Here is a 20,131-nt window from a genome sequence, read left to right as displayed (position 1 = left end):
TGGAGGAAGTTCTTGTTTAGAGGATGGCAGGTCTGAGCAGATGTCTTACAATTATCAGCTATGTATAAAGCAGTTTTGTCCATTCATTTATTGATGGGGTAAGCGAGTGGGGGAATTTGCAGTAACTTCATGTGGGGAGGAAAGTATCCAACACTGATGAGCTTCTGCTGGAAGGAGAACCTTACTTTGTATTAGTGTGTGTGATTATGGGGAATAGAGAAATCCTTGGTTCCCCTGAGCGGCGGCATCTTCTTCTTTACCAGGAAAAATTGCTCCTTCTCCTCTTCCTGAAAAAAGAAAGACAGATAGGGACAGACAGGCAAAGGCATAGAGGAAGCTAACCAAAAAAATAGTCATTTGCAATGTCAAAATGATCCCAAATGTTCTTAGCATCTTTCAAAACCTGTTTCATCAATTGCTTTTTCCAGCAGGCCTTGACTCTCATTGCTTCTCCAATAAGGTTTTTGCTGTTTCCCCAGTTTTGAGTATCAGGGTCTGAATCCCTATTGAATCCCAAGAATCAGTCTCCTTCATGGAGATCTGGGCAACTGGAGGAATGAACAGGGAATTCTATAGTGGGACAGGGACTGGAGAAAAGAGCTGAGGCTCACCTAATTAAAGGTATTTCTACGATGATGCAGTGCAGTCTCCTTTTCATAAGTAAGGGGGGCATCACTACGGTAAAAGCGCAAGCGGTATAGCAGCCGTATCCAGTGCCCAAAGATATCATCCTGCTTGAGGGGGTGTGCTAGAAGTTGCAGATAAAAAGTGCGGCCATTCGCCAGGCGGACTTTGAGCTGGAACCGTGACTCATCATGGATATAGAGACGAACGAATTTCAAGGGCAGAAGCCTGGGGAAGAGGGAGATGGAAGATGTACATGAATGGGAGGAAACTGGAGAGAGAAAGCCAGATCTGTCCATGGGAGGGTTAAAAAAATCAAGATGCTGACTGCAACAACAGAATCAAAGCTGCCATTTTAGACTTTTGAATAATCCCTCTCCCCATCACTCCTGTTTAAAACCAGAGGCACACACATTTTTCTGGACCGAAGTTTCTATTCAACCTCTGAAGTGATGTGATCAGGGTTGATCTCCAAAATGGCGTATAGCGATAAAGGAAGTGCAGCATGACCAGGGAAAAATGTAATTTAATGTTTAAATTGTTAATTATTGTTAAAATATTGTTTAAAAACTAAGTGAGGTAATATAAGGACTCCCCATACATTTTATTATTTCTATCACATTAAAATTTAGTATCTGGATACATTTCTTGAGGTGAACCACAGACAAGGCTTTGGGGGTATATCCCTGTACGATGGTGGTGCGGTGAAAGGCACTCACGCAAACAGCTGCAGCTCCTCATCTGCGAAAGGCAGCGCCTCAGGACACTGACATTCACACCATTCTGTTAGGCAGGGAACTGGCCGTGCCAGCAGCATAAGATCAGGCATCTCTAGATGTGGGCTACTGGCAGCAATGCCCATGGTGACTCTGGTGGCAATATCTCCTGCCTTGGTAACCTGGAAGGGAAACATTCATTTTGAGGGTTCTTTGCACTTTTACACTATTACAAGAGAAAGCTTTGAAATGGTCCTCATATAACAACTATTAAGCTAAAATCAAAATAATGATAAGTAGCCTATGGCTCTGTACAAACCCAACAGGGATACAGCAATAAACAATAAGCTCAATTAACTACAGGCCAGAAATCTGTACAAAACAAGACAGAGTTAGAAAAAGGGATCTCTTTATCCAAGTCACTGGAAACTTACCAAGTTTTAAAGACTGTTAAATAAAGATTAAGTCAAAGATTAAGTATTCTGCTCTTCCAGATATTGTAGAACTATAATTCCCAGTGTTCCTTTTCATTGGCTTTGCTGAGTACAGATATTTCAAGTTATAGATGAGCGATGTCTGGACAGCTGAAGGTTTTCAAGCAATGAAATCAAACAACGGTAATTTTAGGAATGAACTCAATTCATCTACTGAGGATTTATGACATGGTCATCCAAGGTAATGGCAACCATTGTTTTCTGTATTGTTATCAAGATTTGTCTATGAATTCAGCAGAAGTCAAGTTTGGCTCAGCATCTTTACTCAATAGAAATTCTCAAACATTTTTCTTCACAGACCACTTGTAAATTGGTGATAGGTGCATCATTTTGGTTTTAAAAAATCAATGGCAGCCTTGCCTCTCCAGTGCAGAGGATATGCTTGTTTAGTCAACAAAGTTTGCTGAAACTGGTATAAACTTTGTCAGATTTAGTTTTGGATTAGGTTTTGCATTTATTCTGATTAGGCTAAGTATATCAATCAATTACATTAACATCCCACCTTTTTCCAATGAGACCTAGATGGGGTCGAAAAAACAATATCCATGCAGTAACAACTCTAACATTGAAAAAACCTGACCTCAAATCATTCAATGAACTCCCTGGACATCTTGATCCCACATTTAACCAGTAGAACAAATTGACTTCTTCTCACTTTCTGTATACTTCTTACATATAATTGGTGGACCATGAGAGTTTCAGAATTTTTTATGTAGATTCGGTATCTCAAACTTATCTGCCACAGTCCATATGCAGCTCTCCATCACATCTTACTGATACCTACAGCAGGAGAGAATATTAAGGCAGCAGGTGCTCTTTGCCAGATGCTATAGATTCTTCTTGCTTAAGAAGAAAGCATGACTTGGCTTTGCACCCAGCTGAGAGATAGCTGTATTCCTAGTCCTGTTATAGCTCAGGCCAAGGCCTGTCAGCCTGCCACTGGTGGCAAAGAGTTGTGGTAGGATAGTTGCAGGGATCTCTACTTGCTTACTGTCCACTGTCTTTGAACTCCCTGCTGGTAGCCTGTGCCCACCCCAGCCAATAAAGTGAAGGATAGGCCAGTGTTTCTCTAAGGACCTGTTTGGATCTGCAGCAGATGGGGCATTTGAGGAAAGAAAAACAGAGAAAGGAAACATAGTGATGGAGATGCCTCAGTACAAACCTTGGAAACCTAGTTGGGAAGGGTAGGTATTTATGTGACAGAATAAGGCTGCACTCTTGGTGAGGCCCTTGCCAGCCACTCTGCCGTGAGGGACTGAAAGTGCTTCATTCACATCAAAGCTCTCCTTGCTGATCACCCAGGAGTTGCCCTCAGATGGAGGGGTCTCAAGCCTTTCCCCTTCCTGGTACCTAAGTTAGTCTTTTCATTGCATCTGAGATGATAGTCTTACAGTGTAGGTGAAACTTAAAGCAATATACCTAAATAATACTTTATTATTTGCAAAATAGAAATAATTTTCAGGCATACTTGTCTCTTCTGAGGAGATAAATTCTACAAAGTTATAGGTAACTTATGCTAACTAGCATAAAGGTTTTAAGCGATTGTTAAACAACTATCACCAAAACAAACACTGGTGGGCTGGTTAATGAAAAAAGCTGCCAAATAAGTGATAAAAGTAAAATGAGGTAAAAGTATCTCTGTTTTGCAGTATAGTTTTTTTATTTAATAAATTTATATTTAATGACATAATGTGATCCCACCCCCAATCTTACTATAAACTTTTATTTGAAAATACAATAGGGCTTCAGTGCTAAGAGCCTTGGCCTAAAGAACAGTCCCTTGAAATGATTCAAATTTGAGATTCCTGATATAAATTATGTCAGGGAAAAAATCTATTCCAAATATTCAAAAAAATAGAAAGATGAAGAGAAGACAGATATGTGCCACCACTCCCTTCATTATATTGATGAAAGTTCAAAGACTGCCTGTAGCGGAACAGGTTATATAAGGCTGACTTAGAAGAAAAATCACAATTCTCACTTCACAAAGGAGAGACATTTTAGGGACAACAGGAAATAAAGTGCAACCAGGTGCCCTGCAGATCTGTTGTACTGCAACGCCATTATCCCTGAGTAACATAGCCACTGACTTAAGATGCTACTGAGCTGTTCACATATATTTCAGTAGAATCGAATTTATAAATAAAGCTTGGGGCATAATTGAAGTATAACCTGTTAAAATGACTTTTTTTTAATTTGATTTATATGCCGCCCTTCTCCGGAGACTCAGGGCGTCTTACAATGCGTTAAGCAATAGCCTTCATACTTTTGTATATTTTATACAAAGTCAGCTTATTGCCCCCACAATCTGGGTCCTCATTTTACCTACCTTAGAAAGGATGGAAGGCTGAGTCAACCTTGAGCCTGGTAAGATTTGAAATTGCAGTAATTGCAGGCAGCTGATGTTAATAACAGTGCTTTAGTCTGCTGCACTACCAGGGCTCATATTCTTATTTTATAAGACTTTATTCTTATGCTTTATTGATTTTTTTTCTTAATTAGATATCTCAAGTATTTTTTATTCCTGGAAACATAATAATGGCATACAAAAAATGGCTTTGCTTATAATTCTATATGCTGTATCAGATTCCAATTTGATTTAGGACATTTGATTTGCTTCTTTAGTTCGAAAAAAGATTAGTCAGTAGAAACTGGTTGTAAGGATTCCTGTCTTTTCTCTAGATGGGTAAGAAAAAGACAGCCTTCTCTAACATGTTTTTCCCCCAGATGTGTTAGGATCAAGTTCAGTTAACTCCAGGAAAAATTAGATTAGGAATCTCTGTCAAGACTTCTAACTTCCAAATGCAACCAGACAGAATGGACAACTGGCAGCATAAGGTTATTGTGCTGACCAGTGGTGTGATTCAATTTTTTTTACTACCGGTTCTGGGGTCGTGGCTTGGTGGGCATGGCAGGGGAAGGATACTGTAAAATCTCCATTCCCACCCCACTCCAGGGGAAGGTCACTGCAAAATCTCCATTTCCTCCAGATCACCTGGGACTCGAGAGGCAGAGAATAGATGGGGGCAGGGCCAGCCAAAGGTTTTATTTACCAGTTCTCTGAACTACTCAAGATTTCCGCTACCGATTCTCTAGAACAGGTCAGAACCTGCTGAATACCAGCTCTGGTGCTGACCTAGAAACCAGAATTCATGAGTTCTAGTCTCATCTTGGGCAAGAAAGCTGGGTAGGTGACTTCGGCAAGTCAGCCCATCCCACATCACAGGGTTGTTGTTGTGGGAAAAATAGGAGGAAGAAGGAGCATTAGGTATGTTTTGCTGCCCCATGCCATTTATAAAAATAATAAAAGCAGGATATAAATAAAGCAGGGCATAAATAAATAAATAGTGGAATGGTGAAGGCATTTATACACATGAAGCAGAACAACTAAATGAGATACCCCTGCTTAATTTTTTTAAATGAAAACAGAAAAACAGATACCATCCTAGAAAAAAAGCACCTTCCCACTGATTTTTTTACAGTTGGAGTGCCTTTTCAAAAATAGTACAGGGTGCTAATTATGTTCAGCAAATGCAATAACACTGCTCTCCCAAACAAATTAGATATATCTTACCACTGAAAAACACTATTTTAGCTTTATATATGGCAATATAATCCTAACAAACTGATTTTTTTTGCCTTATCTGACTCAAGAAAAGTTAGAACTTGTTGCTTTTCGGTAGAGTTTCGAAATCTTCAACCTCAGCTAATGCAAGACTTCTAGGGGGCTAGGTTGACTGGTGGAAATAATTTATTTATTCCATTCTTAAGTTTCTGAAAGAATTTTATGGCCAGTATAGAAAGTAAAATAAAGTTGTTGTAACAATAACATTGCAGAGGCGCATATGTCTAACATGCCTGTGGAAAAGAAAAGTCATAGATCATCTTACAATCACCAATTTCCATTGCTAAGCAAGGTGGTTGTTAAAGGAATTATGCCTGATGTTAAAACTGTCATAACAGTTGTTAAGCAAGCATCGTTGTTAAGCAAATACAGCTTCACCTATTGGTTTTGCTCGCCGGAAACTGCCTGGGAAGGTCACAAATGACAATCACATGATCCCAGGATGCTGTGACTGTTGTAATTACATGCCAGTTACCAAGCACCAGAATTTTGATCATATATCCATGGGAATGCTGCCATGGTTGTAAGTGTGAGGACTGGTTGTAAGTCACTTTTTTCAGTACTGTACATAACTTGAATGGATGAAAATGAAGGTAGCCTGTACATGGTGCTGAAAAGAGTATGAAGAGGGCACCAAGTAAACAATCTCAAGGATACCAATATCCACAGAAAAGGTTGTACTTGCCCTTTTTCATTTTCTCAAGACATCGGAGGAGGCCTTAGGGTTCAGATTTTCAGAAGTAAATAATGGGGGATATTTTCCTAATTTCCTTCCCATTCTGGTTCACCTGTAAAAAATTGCTTTCATATAGATAACAGTCTTTCAGTGCTCCATATTCTCCACTGTTCAGGCACCTCCGCAGGTCTCCCATTTCAAAATGCAGATATCCAGAGGACACAGAAGGATCCTGACTACGGTGCTGGAGGCCCTGTGGGGAGAATACAAAGAGGAAATTTAAGAGAAAGATCTGAAAGGACTGCAAATTTCTATTTAAATAAATGAAAGGAGAACAGGTAGGAAAGCCAGGACTGGTCTAAGATATTTTGCTCCTTGAAATGAAGAATAAGAACACAATTATCCTTTTTCATGTATAGTAACAGTTTGGGTTAGCAAATGAAATTTACAGGTAATCCTTAAATTATGACTGCAATGGAGCCTGCCCATGACAGTTGTAATTCATAACAGTTATTACATTGGTTAGTCATGTGACTGACCCAATTTTAACATTTTTTTCTGCCATGGTCATTAAGCAAACCTATGATTTGCTATGGGCTGGTTTTGCCGAAACCTGGAAGTAAATGCCATAAATGTGGCCCAGCTACTCAGTGCCCAAAGTGAGGTCTTGGGTGGGGTGGTATTGTCAGAATTTTGAATCTAGGTCATAAGTACCTGCCAGGTAGGTCTGTGGTAACAGTCATAAGAACAATTGTCAGTCAGTCTTGAAAAGATTGGACTCAATTGCAACTGGCAACTGTTTCGTATGAATGCCACATTCTCTTGTGGATCATCTGTTGGAAGGCTGATGGTGAGGGAGCTAAAGCAAGCAATGAGTGGGCATACAAGTTACCTTCCAGACATTTCCCATTTTTTTCATTTTTATTCTTTTTCCTCTTTAAGTAATAACTTATCGATAGAACTTACAAGAGACCTGAAGTCATCTCTTACATAACTATTTTTAAATTAGGCCAAGGACAACAAGGTGCTCATCTAAAGCCTAGATAGACAAAGAGACTAAACTCATACATTGATAATTTAAATTGGGTTTTATTTGGTTATAACTTACAAAAAAATTGAAAGGTGCACTCTGAGATTGTTTTCTTGCAGACATTTCATTACTCAAATTAGGTAGCATCATCAGTGCTAGTAAGAATTGGAGTTTACTCTCATTTATATCGTAGTGGCTTGGTGGGAGTGGGTCTTGGAGATTCTTTGGTTGGGCTGTTTACTGTTTACTTGTTATGCAGCTTCATCACTAAGTGCCTGACCACTAAACTCAATATAGGGCAACCAACAAAAAGCCATAAAAAGGATAACATTGCCATACATCAAAAACATCTCAGAAACCACCAACAGACAAGCACATGGAATCAGCGTAGCACAGAAATCAACTAAAGCCACCAAAACATCCTAAGAAAACCAAAAGACCTAGCAGCCCCAGAAATAAAAACAGGAACCATCTACAGCATTCAAGACTGCAACAGCCACTACATAGGACCAACAGGTGCAAGATTAGCAGAACACATCCAGAAATACCAACTCAGAGTCAGGAGAATGATGAAAATTCTTTAATTTCACAACATATAGACAGATTTAACCATGGTTTCAACTGGGAAACTGACCATCCTAGACCAAGCCAAGTCCAAAACGCTAGACAAATGCTTACAATTTGGCCACCATTAGACACATAGACATTAAACAACATCTACATACTGCTCAACAATCTAAAAAGGGAACAAAAAAATCAAAACATCTCCCCACCAGCAATCAACAACCTGATGAGTACAGATTAACATCAACATCAGACTAACAATCAAGAAGTAAACAATACCCCAATCAAGGAACTGCCAAACAAGCTAAGAGTAAATGGCCCAACCAAAGAACCTCCAAGACCACTCCCACCAACACTGACATGGCAAGTCACTAGAATACTAATTGAGCGCAAAGCCCACTCCTTTTACTTAGTCCACAGGACCAACAATAGCAGTTAGACTAATCCATATACTGCTTCACAGTGCTTTACAGCCCCTCTCTAAGCGGTTTACAGAGTCAGCATATTGCCCCCAACAATCTGGGTCCTCATTTTACCAATTTCGGAAGGATGGAAGGCCGAGTCAACTTTCAGCCAGTGAGACTCGAACTGCAATACTGCATTCTAACCACTGCACCACCATGGCTCTAACGAAAAAACATCAACCCAACTCAGAAAGCACCAAGGACCCCTAGTTTTATTTTAGGATGTTGTTTGAATTCAGCCATAGCTTGACTTGACCTAGATCACAACAAGATAAATTTGACTTGTTTCTTAAAATTCACCTCAACCTTTGTTCATGTTACAATGTAGTTTTGTCAAAAGAAGAAATAGCAAACAACGAATGCAGAGTAGGGGAAAAGATTGAATACTTGGCAACCTCTCAATTAAATAATTAATTCCTTAAGGGAGTTAGTTATTCCTAAATCTAAGGGAGGAAAATTTGAAACTGACTTAACAAAATAAACTTCTTTTTCAGTCATATTTGAGCCGCAATGACAAAGTAAAACAAAGCAAAAAAAATAAATAAATCATGTAATTCCTACAAATGTTGATTTTTTTATGTGTGAGTTCTCCTCTTGCAAAAAGGGAACTGGAATAAAAAACATATTTGACTGTATGAATTGCAAATCTTGGAAAAGCAGAATCATAAGTTATCAAAACCAGAATATTTCTTATATTGTGGGAAGAAATATCCACATTCCACATTCTAAGGAAGAAAAATTTGAAATTGACTTAACAAAATAAACCTCTTTTTCAGTCATATTTGAGTAGCAATGACAAACTAAAATGAAGCAAAAAGTAAATAAATGATGTAATTCCTACAAATCTGGTTTGGTTCTGCAACCCAACAAGATAGATACAGACTTCAGAAGATAATTAGAACTGCAGAAAAAACAATTACTACCAACCTGGCTTCCGTTGAGGACGAGTCAAAAAGAGGGCTGTGAAAATATTTACAGACCCCTCACATCCTGGACATAAACTGTTTCAACTCCTACCCTCAAAACGAAGCTATAGAGCACTGCAGAACAGAACTACTAGACACAAGAACAATTTTTTCCTGAACTCTATTAAACTCATAATTCCCTCAACACTGTCAAACTATTTACTAAGTCTGCACTAAGTCTCATAGTTCCTACCATCCATCTCCTCCCACTTATGACTGTAACCTTGTTGCTTGTATACTTATGATTTATATTAACTGTTTCCTAATATGATTTGATTGCTTATTTGTGCCCTATGTCTATCATAAGTGTTGTACCTTATGATTCTCGACAAATGTATCTTTTCTTTATGTACACTGAGAATGTATGCACCAAGACAAATTCCTTGTGTGTCCAATCATACTTGGCCAATAAAGATTTCTATTCTATTCTATTCTATTCTATTCTATTCTATTCTATTCTATTCTATTCTATTCTATTCTATTCTATTCGTTGATTTTTTTCTGAATTTCCTCTTGCAAAAAGGGAACTGGAATAAAAAACTGTATGAATTGCAAATCTTGGAAAAGCAGAATCATAAGTTATCAGAACCAGAATATTTCTTATATTGTGGGAAGAAATATTCATCTGGTTCAGTTCCAACCGGGGAGAAAGGCAATGGAGACAAAATGGAGGCTGGAGGCTGATTGGAAAGAGGGTCCATTTATTGATGAAGCAGAATTACCAAGCAGTATAATTCTGGGCAGCTGACAAAATGGAGTTTAGAATGGGTGGGGCTTTATACTTTCTTTTGGGCTTTGCACTTGGGCTTCCTGTTCCTATGCTAGAACATGTATTCTACTGGCTGTTGTCAGATTCCTATGGGGTCATGTAGGGCTCATAGCTAGCTCTGTAGGCAAAAGTGGAAATGCAAATTCTCGGTGCTTGTCTGTGCTAGTTTTGTCAACCTTTTGTTTCTTGCTTATCTGAGTTTCTGTCTTGACCCAGCCTTTCTGAATGGATTACCAAATTTGCATTTCTAAAAGCTGGCCTTAGTTTCTGCTTGGGACCTGAGAAACTGGGACTGGTTTTTGAATAGTCTAGCCCAATCTTTCTTAATGGGCACAAAATATCTGCTGGGGGCTATTAAAAAAGACTGAGTCTGCTTTCTGTCTTTTTTAAAAAAAGCATGCTTCTTCATTTCTCATCTAGAAAAATATAATATTCTGCCTTTTTAAATAATCCCCAAAATATTGCATTCTTCTGGGGATGGGATGCTGACTTTCTACAATATCAAGTTTAGATTCCTGCTAAAGTGAAATTGAAGACTTTCGACCAATCTCCAATATCTCTGCATAATCACTCAATTTTGTGATGACACATTAAACCAAAGAGCAGCTGCCACCATTGCTTAGGAAGAAAAATGGGATAGGCAACTTTTGTTTTTTCTTGCAAACACACACGATTGCAAACAGTATAATATTTATTTGGATGGTTATTCTGTTTACTAAGGAAGGAAATAAACTCTAGTTTCTGCAGGAGACTCTAGTTCGCTCTTGGCTCTACTTGGTGGCATCGATTATATTCTACTTCCTTTTGAAACAGTTGTAGCATCCATTATGCTAAGGATGATGGGTCATACAAATCCAAGACAACCTTTCTGACTTGGGTCTAGGAAAATTGCAGGTTGTTATTTTATCCTTTCATCGCCCTCAAAAATAGAGGAGACGATGCCAGAGATTAAAGGATGAGGCGCAAGAAAACCCATCGTGCAATTTCTTCCCCATCACTCGAGCCGGCTGTTCCTACGTCATCCTTTCTTCTCAGCGCTTGCAGCTGCGAGACAAGCCGCCGCCACGTGCGGCGCGAGCGGAGAGCCAGCGCTTAAGAGAGGCGCTAAGCCGCAAAGCGCCGGTGATTGGCTTTCGCTCGGCTCTTGAACGCTGCGCTTCGGCCCCCAGAGTGCTTTGCGGTTGCTCTGCCTGTCCTCTTTTCCCCAGATCACGTGATCCGTGGAGGGAGCTATGGCGGCTGCCGAACGACCGCTCTGCGCCTGCCTCCTGCTTGTCGTCGCCCTCCTTCTTTCCCCCTCGCCTCAGGTCCTTGCCCGGGCCTCTGCAGCCTGCCGGGGAGAGGCCGTTGTCAAGGTAGGTCTCACGGTAACATGGGTGAGGGCAGAGCTGACTTTGGTTGCCAGGACCTAAGCTGTGCTAGACGCCACCCTGGTGTTTCCATGGATGCCTAAGGAATTGTAGGGAAAAGATTCACAGGAGTGCTGCTTCTGAGTCTGGATGCTTCCTTTCGCCATAATCAGTGGTTGTGAGAGCTTTTTTCCTCCACCAGCACTATTTCAGCTGGTGGCTCGCCTTTGCATCTTGTGGCAGCGAGTCCCGTAGTTTAACTCTGTACCCGAATGATGCCTGTTTTGAATCTCCTAACAGGCAGCTTCATTAAATGGATTGGGACCTGCAGTTACGAGAGGCGATAAATGTATATATATATTCTTCTTTGTGGCTGTGTTTTCATTTAGTAAGAAAAGAGATGAAGCTTCATGAGTTCTGCCATTAATATGCCATAAAGAAAGACTAAATGGCGATGCATCAAGGCCTTCTGATTTGGGGAAGGAAGCAGCTTGGCAAAAGAGGCTGGGACTTAAGTGCCATCTTGGCATAAAATATTGAACTCGCTTATTAATTGTATGTACAATAATGTTACTTTGGGAGCTCAAGATGGATTACACGGGGATCTCCTTCATTTTATCCCTACAACAACCACTCTGTGAAGCCAAGTTGAACTGAGAGAGTGACTAGCCCAAAATCATCATTGAATTTCCATAACTATGGATGGACTGAATCCTGAGCCTCTATGATCTTTCTCAAAACACTTAATTGTTAAGCTTTCCTAGGATTGAGAAATTGATGGATAGCTGCCTTATTCTAAATCATTGCTGATATATCCAGCTCAGCATTGCAAGATCTGAAAGACCAGGCTAGGGATTGAGCATTATAAAGCAGTGGTTCCCAACCTTTTTTGGCACCAGGGACCGGTTTCATGGAAGACAATTTTTCCATGGGCAGGAGAAATGGTTTCGACTTTACTCACTCACTTGCCACTCATGGTTCCTTACAGGCCACAGACCAGAACTTGGAAATCCCTGTCATAGAGAATGTCTATGTGGTTTCTAGGGATAAAAAAGAACTTGATGGCACATAATATCTAGCTCAGAATTGTATTCAATAACCTGAAACAACTCCAGGATTTCCCAACTGGAGCATTTGTCAGCTAATTCACCAGTTGAACTGGAAGTTTCCTTATCTGCTTGAAAAACTATGTCCCTTCTACAAAGGCATTATTTCCTTGTATTCTTGCAACAATCTCACAAGTTTAGATAATGGAAAGGAGCTTCTCAAAATATTGGAAGATATTTTATGCAAAAATTCAGTCAAAAGAACATGTGAATTTGAGTCATTTCTAATTTTGCCTATGCCTAGTTTAAATTATCTTATTTGATTATATAGATTCTAGTTATGAAAGCTTGTTCCATAATAAATATCATAGACTGAAATGTATTGTAGTTCTGTTGGTCACATTTAATGCTGTAAATCTGTGGTCTCTTTTTACAGGTGGTGCCAGTGCAATAACCAAAAATTTTCAAAATACTATTTTAAATTATGGGTAGAAAAGTTTTGCTATTATGTGGGATGTAACATTAGCACACATAGGGCAGAATTTGGGTCACTGAAGCTTGGAACAAATTATAGGAGCTTTGCAACATTCATGATCTAGTTCTGTTGCTTTCAGTCTGGTGAAGCCAGAGATTCTGAAACTTGTGGATTGAATCTGCAGCTGGAACATTCATTTGAGTTGGGTGAGTGTATATAGTGAGCATGGGCAACCTTGAATTGGACAATTTGCCCATATTAAGTAGCAGTAATTAGGCCCATTTCATAGTCACGTTAGTTTCCACTTTTCATAGGGCCTTTATGCATACAAATACATAAATTAAGACACTATGGGAACCTTGAGTTCACCATTGGAAATATGCAAAAGTAGACAATATTTGAGTAGTAAGCTCCTCTCCTAGGCCTGGTTTACTACTTTGAAATTACTCCTGAACTGAGGGTTGTCATTGTTTACATTGGGAAGGATTAAGACATATTCTAAAATCCTGTGAAACTTGGGAAATAGATCCTGGCCTTTCCTTCTCAGAATGGCTTTAAGGAGCAGAATAGATGCTTTAAATATCTTAAAAATCTATACAGTTATGTGCAAGTTCATGTTGACGTTTGTGTGTGATTATTGATAGGCAGCCAAAAAAACACCCCTTTGGACAGGGTGGGGCCCAGGGGATGCTCACTCCTGTCCTTATTGTATTAATGCGTTCTGCATGTGCTAAACAGGAAAAGAATTGCATTGGCAGCAGTCTAAAAAACAGGGGAGGACTTTGGAGACACACTCACTTCTGTATGTTGTAAGTGGCTAAAGGTCATTTATCTAAGAGGAATAAGAATAAGACTTTTGAGATTAACCTTAAAACCCATTTATTTAAACAAGCCGGGCTGGCTTAAGATGAAATTTTTAACTGTTTTTAAATGTTTTAAACGTTTTTAATTGGTAAATGAGTTTTAATTGGGCCAAATTTATATATCTTTTAATTGTTTTTTAATATTTGTTCTGCATGTTTTTTTAATCTGGCTGTACACCGCCCTGAGTCCTCAGGGAGAAGGGCGGTATAGAAATCCAATATAAATAAATAAATAAACTTGTGTTTCTTTCTTCTGAAGATGACAGCATTCATTTCAAAAAACGGGGTGCAATTCTGTGGAATGTGGGTCCTGAGCCTAGTCTCTCCCTGAGCCAGAAGCAGTTGACTGAAGACGAGCGCAACAAACTTAGGGTGAGTGGAGAAGCCAAGGGAGAGCAGCTTTGCTTTACTTTTTTTAAGGAGAAACATAGTGAAAGGAAGAAACATATATAGGGATGTTGTGTTTGATTGCTTTTCTGCATGGAAGCCTAAGGGACCTTAGGCAGATAGGTTTTCTTAGCCAACTAAACTTTTTCCCTGACGTAAGCTTAGGAATTGATAAACTTTATGGGTGCTGGGTATAAAAAAATAGTTTTACAAAATTTAAATCCCAAAAATCTTGTCAGTGATTTTGCAATCCCCCATTTTTAAAGAATATTTTTAAAAAATTAATTTTGAAGTTCCATGCATCCCATTCAGGATGCTGTGGATGCTTGGATGTTTTCTATCATAATTAGTCTTTGAAGCATAGAATTTTGGCAACCTGTGGAGTTTTTAAAATTAGAATTATTTGGTTCTCATTGAAAGGAAAAATAAATACTACAAAAAAATACTTAATGTATTTTGAGATCTCTAGAGTGTAATTTTTATCTCCTTCCAATAGAGTGAGGTAGTGAGTTTCTCCTTTCAGTGACTATATCCTCTTTTTTCAGGAGGTAGCTACAAGGGGTGGACTGTACCGCTTAAGAATCCCACGACAACCTCTGGGGAGCATTGAAGAGAATGCTGTTGAATATGTCACTACTTTTGTTAGAGCGGTAAGTATCTTCACTGCTGTTGAATTCTTGTACTCTATAGGACACTTGCTTAGAGTAGAAATATGGAACGTGCTCCACCATAGAATGTGCCAAGCCCCCAAATATGCTAAGTATTCTGGACCCATGTTATCTTAAAAATACCTTGACAATATGTTACAGCAATGTCTTATTGAGACACTTGCACATCACTAGACTGAAAGCAGCGAAAAAAATGACTCCTACATACTCTTGTGAGCCAATCTTGCCTCTTTAGTAAAATAGCTAGATATTTTATCATCTTCAAAGGTAGGAAGAGGTAAACTGCTTTTTCTTCCTTGGTTTCTTGAGGGGTAAGTGAAGAAATATGGGCTTAGGTCCATAGAGTTGGGTTTTTTCCCCTGCCTTAAATACGGTAGTTTCTTGTGGCACATCCTGTATTAATCAGGAGATCATCTTCCTAATCCTGATGAGGCTGTTCTGAGATTATTGAGGGAAGAGTTATGATTGACTTTAGCTTAATTTCTGGGATGTATTGGCAAAATCATGCATCTTTACTTGGCAACGATGAAGAAATAGTATTCCATTGCCTTCTGAGATTTTTTTTTCTCCCAGTCCCTAGAGATTTCTAAGTAATAGAAACTAGACCTTGTTTTTTTGCCAGCTAAGATCAACTATGTGCTGATTGATAGGAAGACAATATTATGGTGGATTGTGACTGGGGAGATTCAGGTTCTGAGCCAGTCACTGTGTCTTCCTCATATCTCGTGTACTTGGATCACAGTCAAGTTTTTTTTTTGCAGTCTGAGGGTGCACTTTTCAGAAAGAAAAGCAGCTTTGAGGGGCAAAGGAGAGATTAGTAGTAATGCAGTGATATCATAAGAATGGCCAAAGATAAATGTTTGACCATTTACTGTGAGAATTATGGGGGTTTATGTTTCCAAATTGGTGTTTTAGAAAGCCTTTTTCCCCACAAATATGAAAAAAACGACACCAACGTTTTGGCAGTGCAGTCTGTGCAGGTTTGCAGAATGAGGCTTAGGAAATTACCAGCTTTGCTTAAAGGAATATCAAGATATAAATATAAGAATAAGCATTGCATTGCATTCTTCTTTTGAAATATCTCTCTGTCTGGTCCAACATCGGTGCCTCCTGAGAGGGAAAGCAGCACTGAAGAATCTCAGGGTTCTGAGATTAACCTCTTTTCCTGAGCAGTTGCGGTCTGGGATATTTTTTGCTGGAGATGTCATCTGTGCTGCTACTGAAACACAGGCAGAGGTGGAACGTAAGAAGGCCAAATTCAAGAAAGAGTCACCCCTGAAGTGCTTGTGGCCCCATTCATTCACTATCCCAGTAACTGCCTTGCTACTTCACAGGACCGAGTTTTGCACTAGTATGCAAAACTGGTGCTCATGCGCACTGAGTTGGAAACGCTAAGACAGGCAGAGAGACAATATTGATGTGTCTTCCTTTCCTTGCAGTGTTCACTGGTCGAGTCTCATCTGTCAGATAGGCTGGTAGTGCACACAGACATCGCTGGCAACATAATTGGCCTCTCTGCTGTCACTGTTCCTAGCTCTTGCCACGGAGCTGAAGTGGAAGATGTGGATCTGGAACTCTTCAATACTACCATTCTCCTCCAGCAGCCCATACCAGCAGCTGTGTGAGTAGTTTTTGACTAATCTAAAGTTAGATTATGGAAGATTTTTTGGAAGCAGATTTGTCAGTTAAGAGCAGGTTTCCTCAACTGGAATATAAGCAAAATGACCAGTCTTCTTCACCAAAATGGGGTGGAGGTTGGCTAAAAGGCAGGGGTCTCATCTGGACAGATTGGCAGAAAGATTTCTAGATGATTTATTTGCAGAGAAGTGTGAATCTAGAGATTTGTCTCTGATTTTAAACATGCAAAGTGGAAAGACAGATTTCATTGAAGTCCTTTCAGTTTGTTTATTTCTATACAGGTTTAGCTTTGCACTGAACATTAGAGATATTCGCCAGTCTGCCTTTTTTGAAGACTGGGTGGTGGAAACTTTTGAGGAAGGGCAGGAAGACGAAAGGGCAGAATCCTATCTCCAGTTAGGGAAAAGGAAGAGAGCAGAGTTCCGAACGTATTCCAAGACGGGGAATTTTATCAAGATGCATCCAGTGAATTTCAATACATTTCACTTTGGAAGCAAAGCATTCTTTCTTTGACTAGTTCTAATGAAAGAAACAGCAGAACCACCTGGAGTGTGGTGTGTTAATGTTTTTCACACGGGAAACACGGTTGAAATACTGTACATTGGGGCCCAAACGTTCCATTTACTTTTTAAATACCTATCTGGGCTTGTGCAGCCCTCTGTGAGTACTGAGGGATGCTTTCTAGTTTTGTTACTAATAGTTACTTTTTCTGCTGCCAGCCCTGAAACGGCAGCATTTATTGAACGCTTGGAACAGGAGCAGGCTCAGAAAGCCAAAAATCCCCAGGAGCAGAAGTCCTTCTTTGCGAAATACGTAAGTGTTGTACTTTGGGGGTGGGGGATGGGGGATGGAAAGAGCAGGCTCCGTTCTTTTTTCCACCCTTGTAGCGCAATGTTCTCAGTTCCTCAGCCTGCCTGCTGTCTCATTTCTGCATCTAGCCAGGCAACTGTTGCTGAGAAATGACTGCTTCCTGCTCTGATACTTCTTATCCCCAATCCCTGCAGTGGCATTTAATTCTGGGTGCAGTTGCACTTCTCCCAGTGACCATCTATGCAACATTCCCTAAGAAGTTGAGACGACGGCCCTGAGCAAAAGTAATCCTGTACTTGGCTCAACTCACTTCTGTCTTCTTTGTTTGGCTCCATTTAGCTTGAACTCTCTCAGTGCCTCCCTGTGTCACCTTGGAGAACAAAAAGGCTACACTTCTTTTGGAGCCAACCTTGATACTGGGGAGGGGGAGTGTGTGTATGTGTGTAAGGTGACTGCATCCTCACCCAGGTGCTACCTTTGTGTTCACTGGTCCAGAGGGTAGCATTTATAAATTTTTTTTACTCTTTTTGATCAATGCATTCTGAGAATAACCGCAACCCCCCAAATTATGTTGCTCAACAGCTGGCTTTCTTAAAGTTACTTTAGTGATTACTTGCTCTGTGATAGCTTGGACCCGACCTTCTCTGCTGCCAGTTGGCTGAGACCATTCAAAGTAAGCAGGGTGCCTTTCAGGGCATTCTTCTTAATTTTCAGTTTGCTACTCTCTGGATCTTTATTTCCTGATACGATAGAATTGAGACACCCTTTTTTGGTGGCAGGTCCTTTCTCCTTCATAGTAGACACAGACACTTCTTCCTCATTGGCTGCACACCGATTGGCTCAGCTGTAAATCTGGTGAAGGGTTTCTTGTGTTTGGGATTTGTTGAAAGAGGAGCAGCAACAGGATGCACGGAGGGACAAGAGCAAAACTAGAAACTGGAAAGTACCGTTAAGGGGAGATTGTGAGAAGTCGTGATCACTTCCAAGATGGAAAAGAATGAGATGGGTTATTACATATGACGAGGCCATATGTTTTTAATATAATACATATTTAATATAACATGTATATATTTCTTTCTCTCCTACAGTGGATGTACATTATTCCTGTCGTGCTTTTCCTTATGATGTCTGGAGCCCCTGATGCAGGGGGGCAAGGAGGGGGCAATGGAGGCAGTGCTGGGGGAGGGGGGCGATAAAGGAAACAACAAGGTAAATAAATATTATTGGAAGTAAATAATGGGACTCTCTTTGATTTGTGGGAGCAAGGCTAGTTTGGGGTTATAGAACGAAAGAGCTGCTAATATTTTTTATGCTTGTATGAGAAGCGGGAGGGAATGCATTAATCTCATTTTAAATCCGGGGTGGTTTCCTTCCTAAATGATTATAGTAAATTGTAAATATCTCTATTGATTTCAACGGGTACATTTCTGCCATAAGGTAGTTTCAAGTTCCGTTTTCAGGATTGGAAATTATATACAGTCACATAATCAAATCCTTTGTAAAAAAAAATGCATTTCTCCTTCTGGATGTCAGAGCAGATAACTATTATATTTCTGAGTGGACAGGGACTTCCTACAGTTAGCTTCAGAAGAAGAACATTTAGCCATCCTTATACTTATCCAAGCAAGAGCAGAGTATATTGAGATAGTGGGGCAAATTATTTTCACATTTTGTTGAACAGGTGCTGGGTAGTGGTCAGGTCTTTGAATACTAAAAGCATCATGCTGTTCTAGTTCTCATCAGTTTTTGCACTTAAGATTACCTTTAGGTAGGTAGGCTTTACTTACCTGATGCAACCGAGAATCTGGCTGTATGAATCTACCACAATGGTCATCCTGATCAGTATTCACAGAACACGAGTGAAACTTCCTATTTATGACCCAACTTGGTTCAGTGCAGCTACGTATAGTTGTATCCACAGAAATCACAAAGGAGCAGAACGTAGATGAGGTTAATTCTAGAATGTGGCACAGAGTTGTAAGACTCTTTGGCTTCTGGAGGAAGATCAGGCTTGTTGGGATAAGAACTTCAAATATGCTTGATAATTTGGGAAAATTAAAGTACAACACTTTCTACTTAATTGGGACCAGGAGAAGATGGGTATTGCATGGATTCAGGACTGTGTCCTGGGACGTTCCAGTAAATTATCTGAGGATTTTATGTGAGATTTAAATGCTTTTTTTTTTTTTAATAATTTTTATTAAGCATTTTCAACATTAAAAAACAAAACACAAATTTTCACTCATTACAGCATTTCTATATCGGCATCAATATTATCCATAACATTCATATTTACATAAGTTCTATTTCTATGGTTCACTATCCTATATTATACCATTGTTTAAATTATAGTCATATTTACATGTAGCTACGATACAATCATAGTATCATCAATATTCTATAGTTCTTATACAGTAATTTTACTCCTATTCTCTAGCCATATGTACTATCTACTCCAAACATGGTAGTACTTCGATTCTTCTCTCTCTTTCAATTCCATAGTCAGCCTATCCATCTCTGCACACTCATATACTTTTCTTATTATCATTGTCTCTGAAGGAATATTATTAGTCTGTTTCCAATTTTGAGTGAAAATGATTCTGGTTGCAGTTAGTATATGGAATATATTGAAATTTTTTATCCATTTTTCCATCCATAATGCCCAATAAAAATAGTTCTGGCTTCAGTTTGATCTTTTGACCAGTAATTTCTTCCAACCATTCCCTTATTTTATGCCAATACTTTCTGGCTTTGGGGCAGGTCCACCACATGTGGTAGAAAGTTTCCTGTTTATAGCTACATCTCCAGCATTCGGGTGAGTGGTTTGGAAACATTTTGGTCAATCTCACGGTGGGGTAAATGCCAACGATAAAACATCTTGTAGAGGTTTTCCTTATAGGCTGCTGACATCGTTAGTTTATAATTTTTTCCCCCATAATTTTTCCAATAGTCTAATTCAACACTATAT

The 20,131-nt window shown here is 39.5% G+C and overlaps 2 protein-coding genes across 2 annotated transcripts; one reads left to right on the top strand and one right to left on the bottom strand.

The window, feature by feature from the left end:
• Positions 1 to 70: 70 nt before the first annotated feature.
• On the bottom strand, positions 71 to 19,022 carry LOC132711808 (Golgi-associated RAB2 interactor protein 5A-like). Its single transcript, XM_060691551.2, has 5 exons — positions 18,951 to 19,022; positions 6,248 to 6,388; positions 1,344 to 1,522; positions 612 to 852; positions 71 to 287 (listed from the first exon to the last, which is right to left on the bottom strand). The coding sequence occupies exons 2-4, from the start codon at positions 6,329 to 6,331 to the stop codon at positions 612 to 614; spliced, it is 504 nt and encodes a 167-aa protein (XP_060547534.1). The 5' UTR covers positions 6,332 to 6,388; positions 18,951 to 19,022; the 3' UTR covers positions 71 to 287.
• Positions 11,105 to 18,397, top strand: LOC132711807 (ER membrane protein complex subunit 10-like). The gene is made up of 7 exons (XM_060691545.2): positions 11,105 to 11,282; positions 12,937 to 13,003; positions 13,920 to 14,032; positions 14,593 to 14,697; positions 16,155 to 16,336; positions 17,073 to 17,166; positions 18,252 to 18,397. The coding sequence occupies exons 1-7, from the start codon at positions 11,160 to 11,162 to the stop codon at positions 18,357 to 18,359; spliced, it is 792 nt and encodes a 263-aa protein (XP_060547528.1). The 5' UTR covers positions 11,105 to 11,159; the 3' UTR covers positions 18,360 to 18,397.
• Positions 19,023 to 20,131: the final 1,109 nt, after the last annotated feature.

Source organism: Pantherophis guttatus, chromosome 4 (assembly GCF_059756535.1).
Source record: "Pantherophis guttatus breed Tessera chromosome 4, ASM5975653v1, whole genome shotgun sequence".
Classification (NCBI taxonomy): Eukaryota; Metazoa; Chordata; class Lepidosauria; order Squamata; family Colubridae; genus Pantherophis; species Pantherophis guttatus.
Note: the sequence above shows the minus strand (reverse complement) of the source record. Positions and strands in the feature narration are given on the sequence as shown.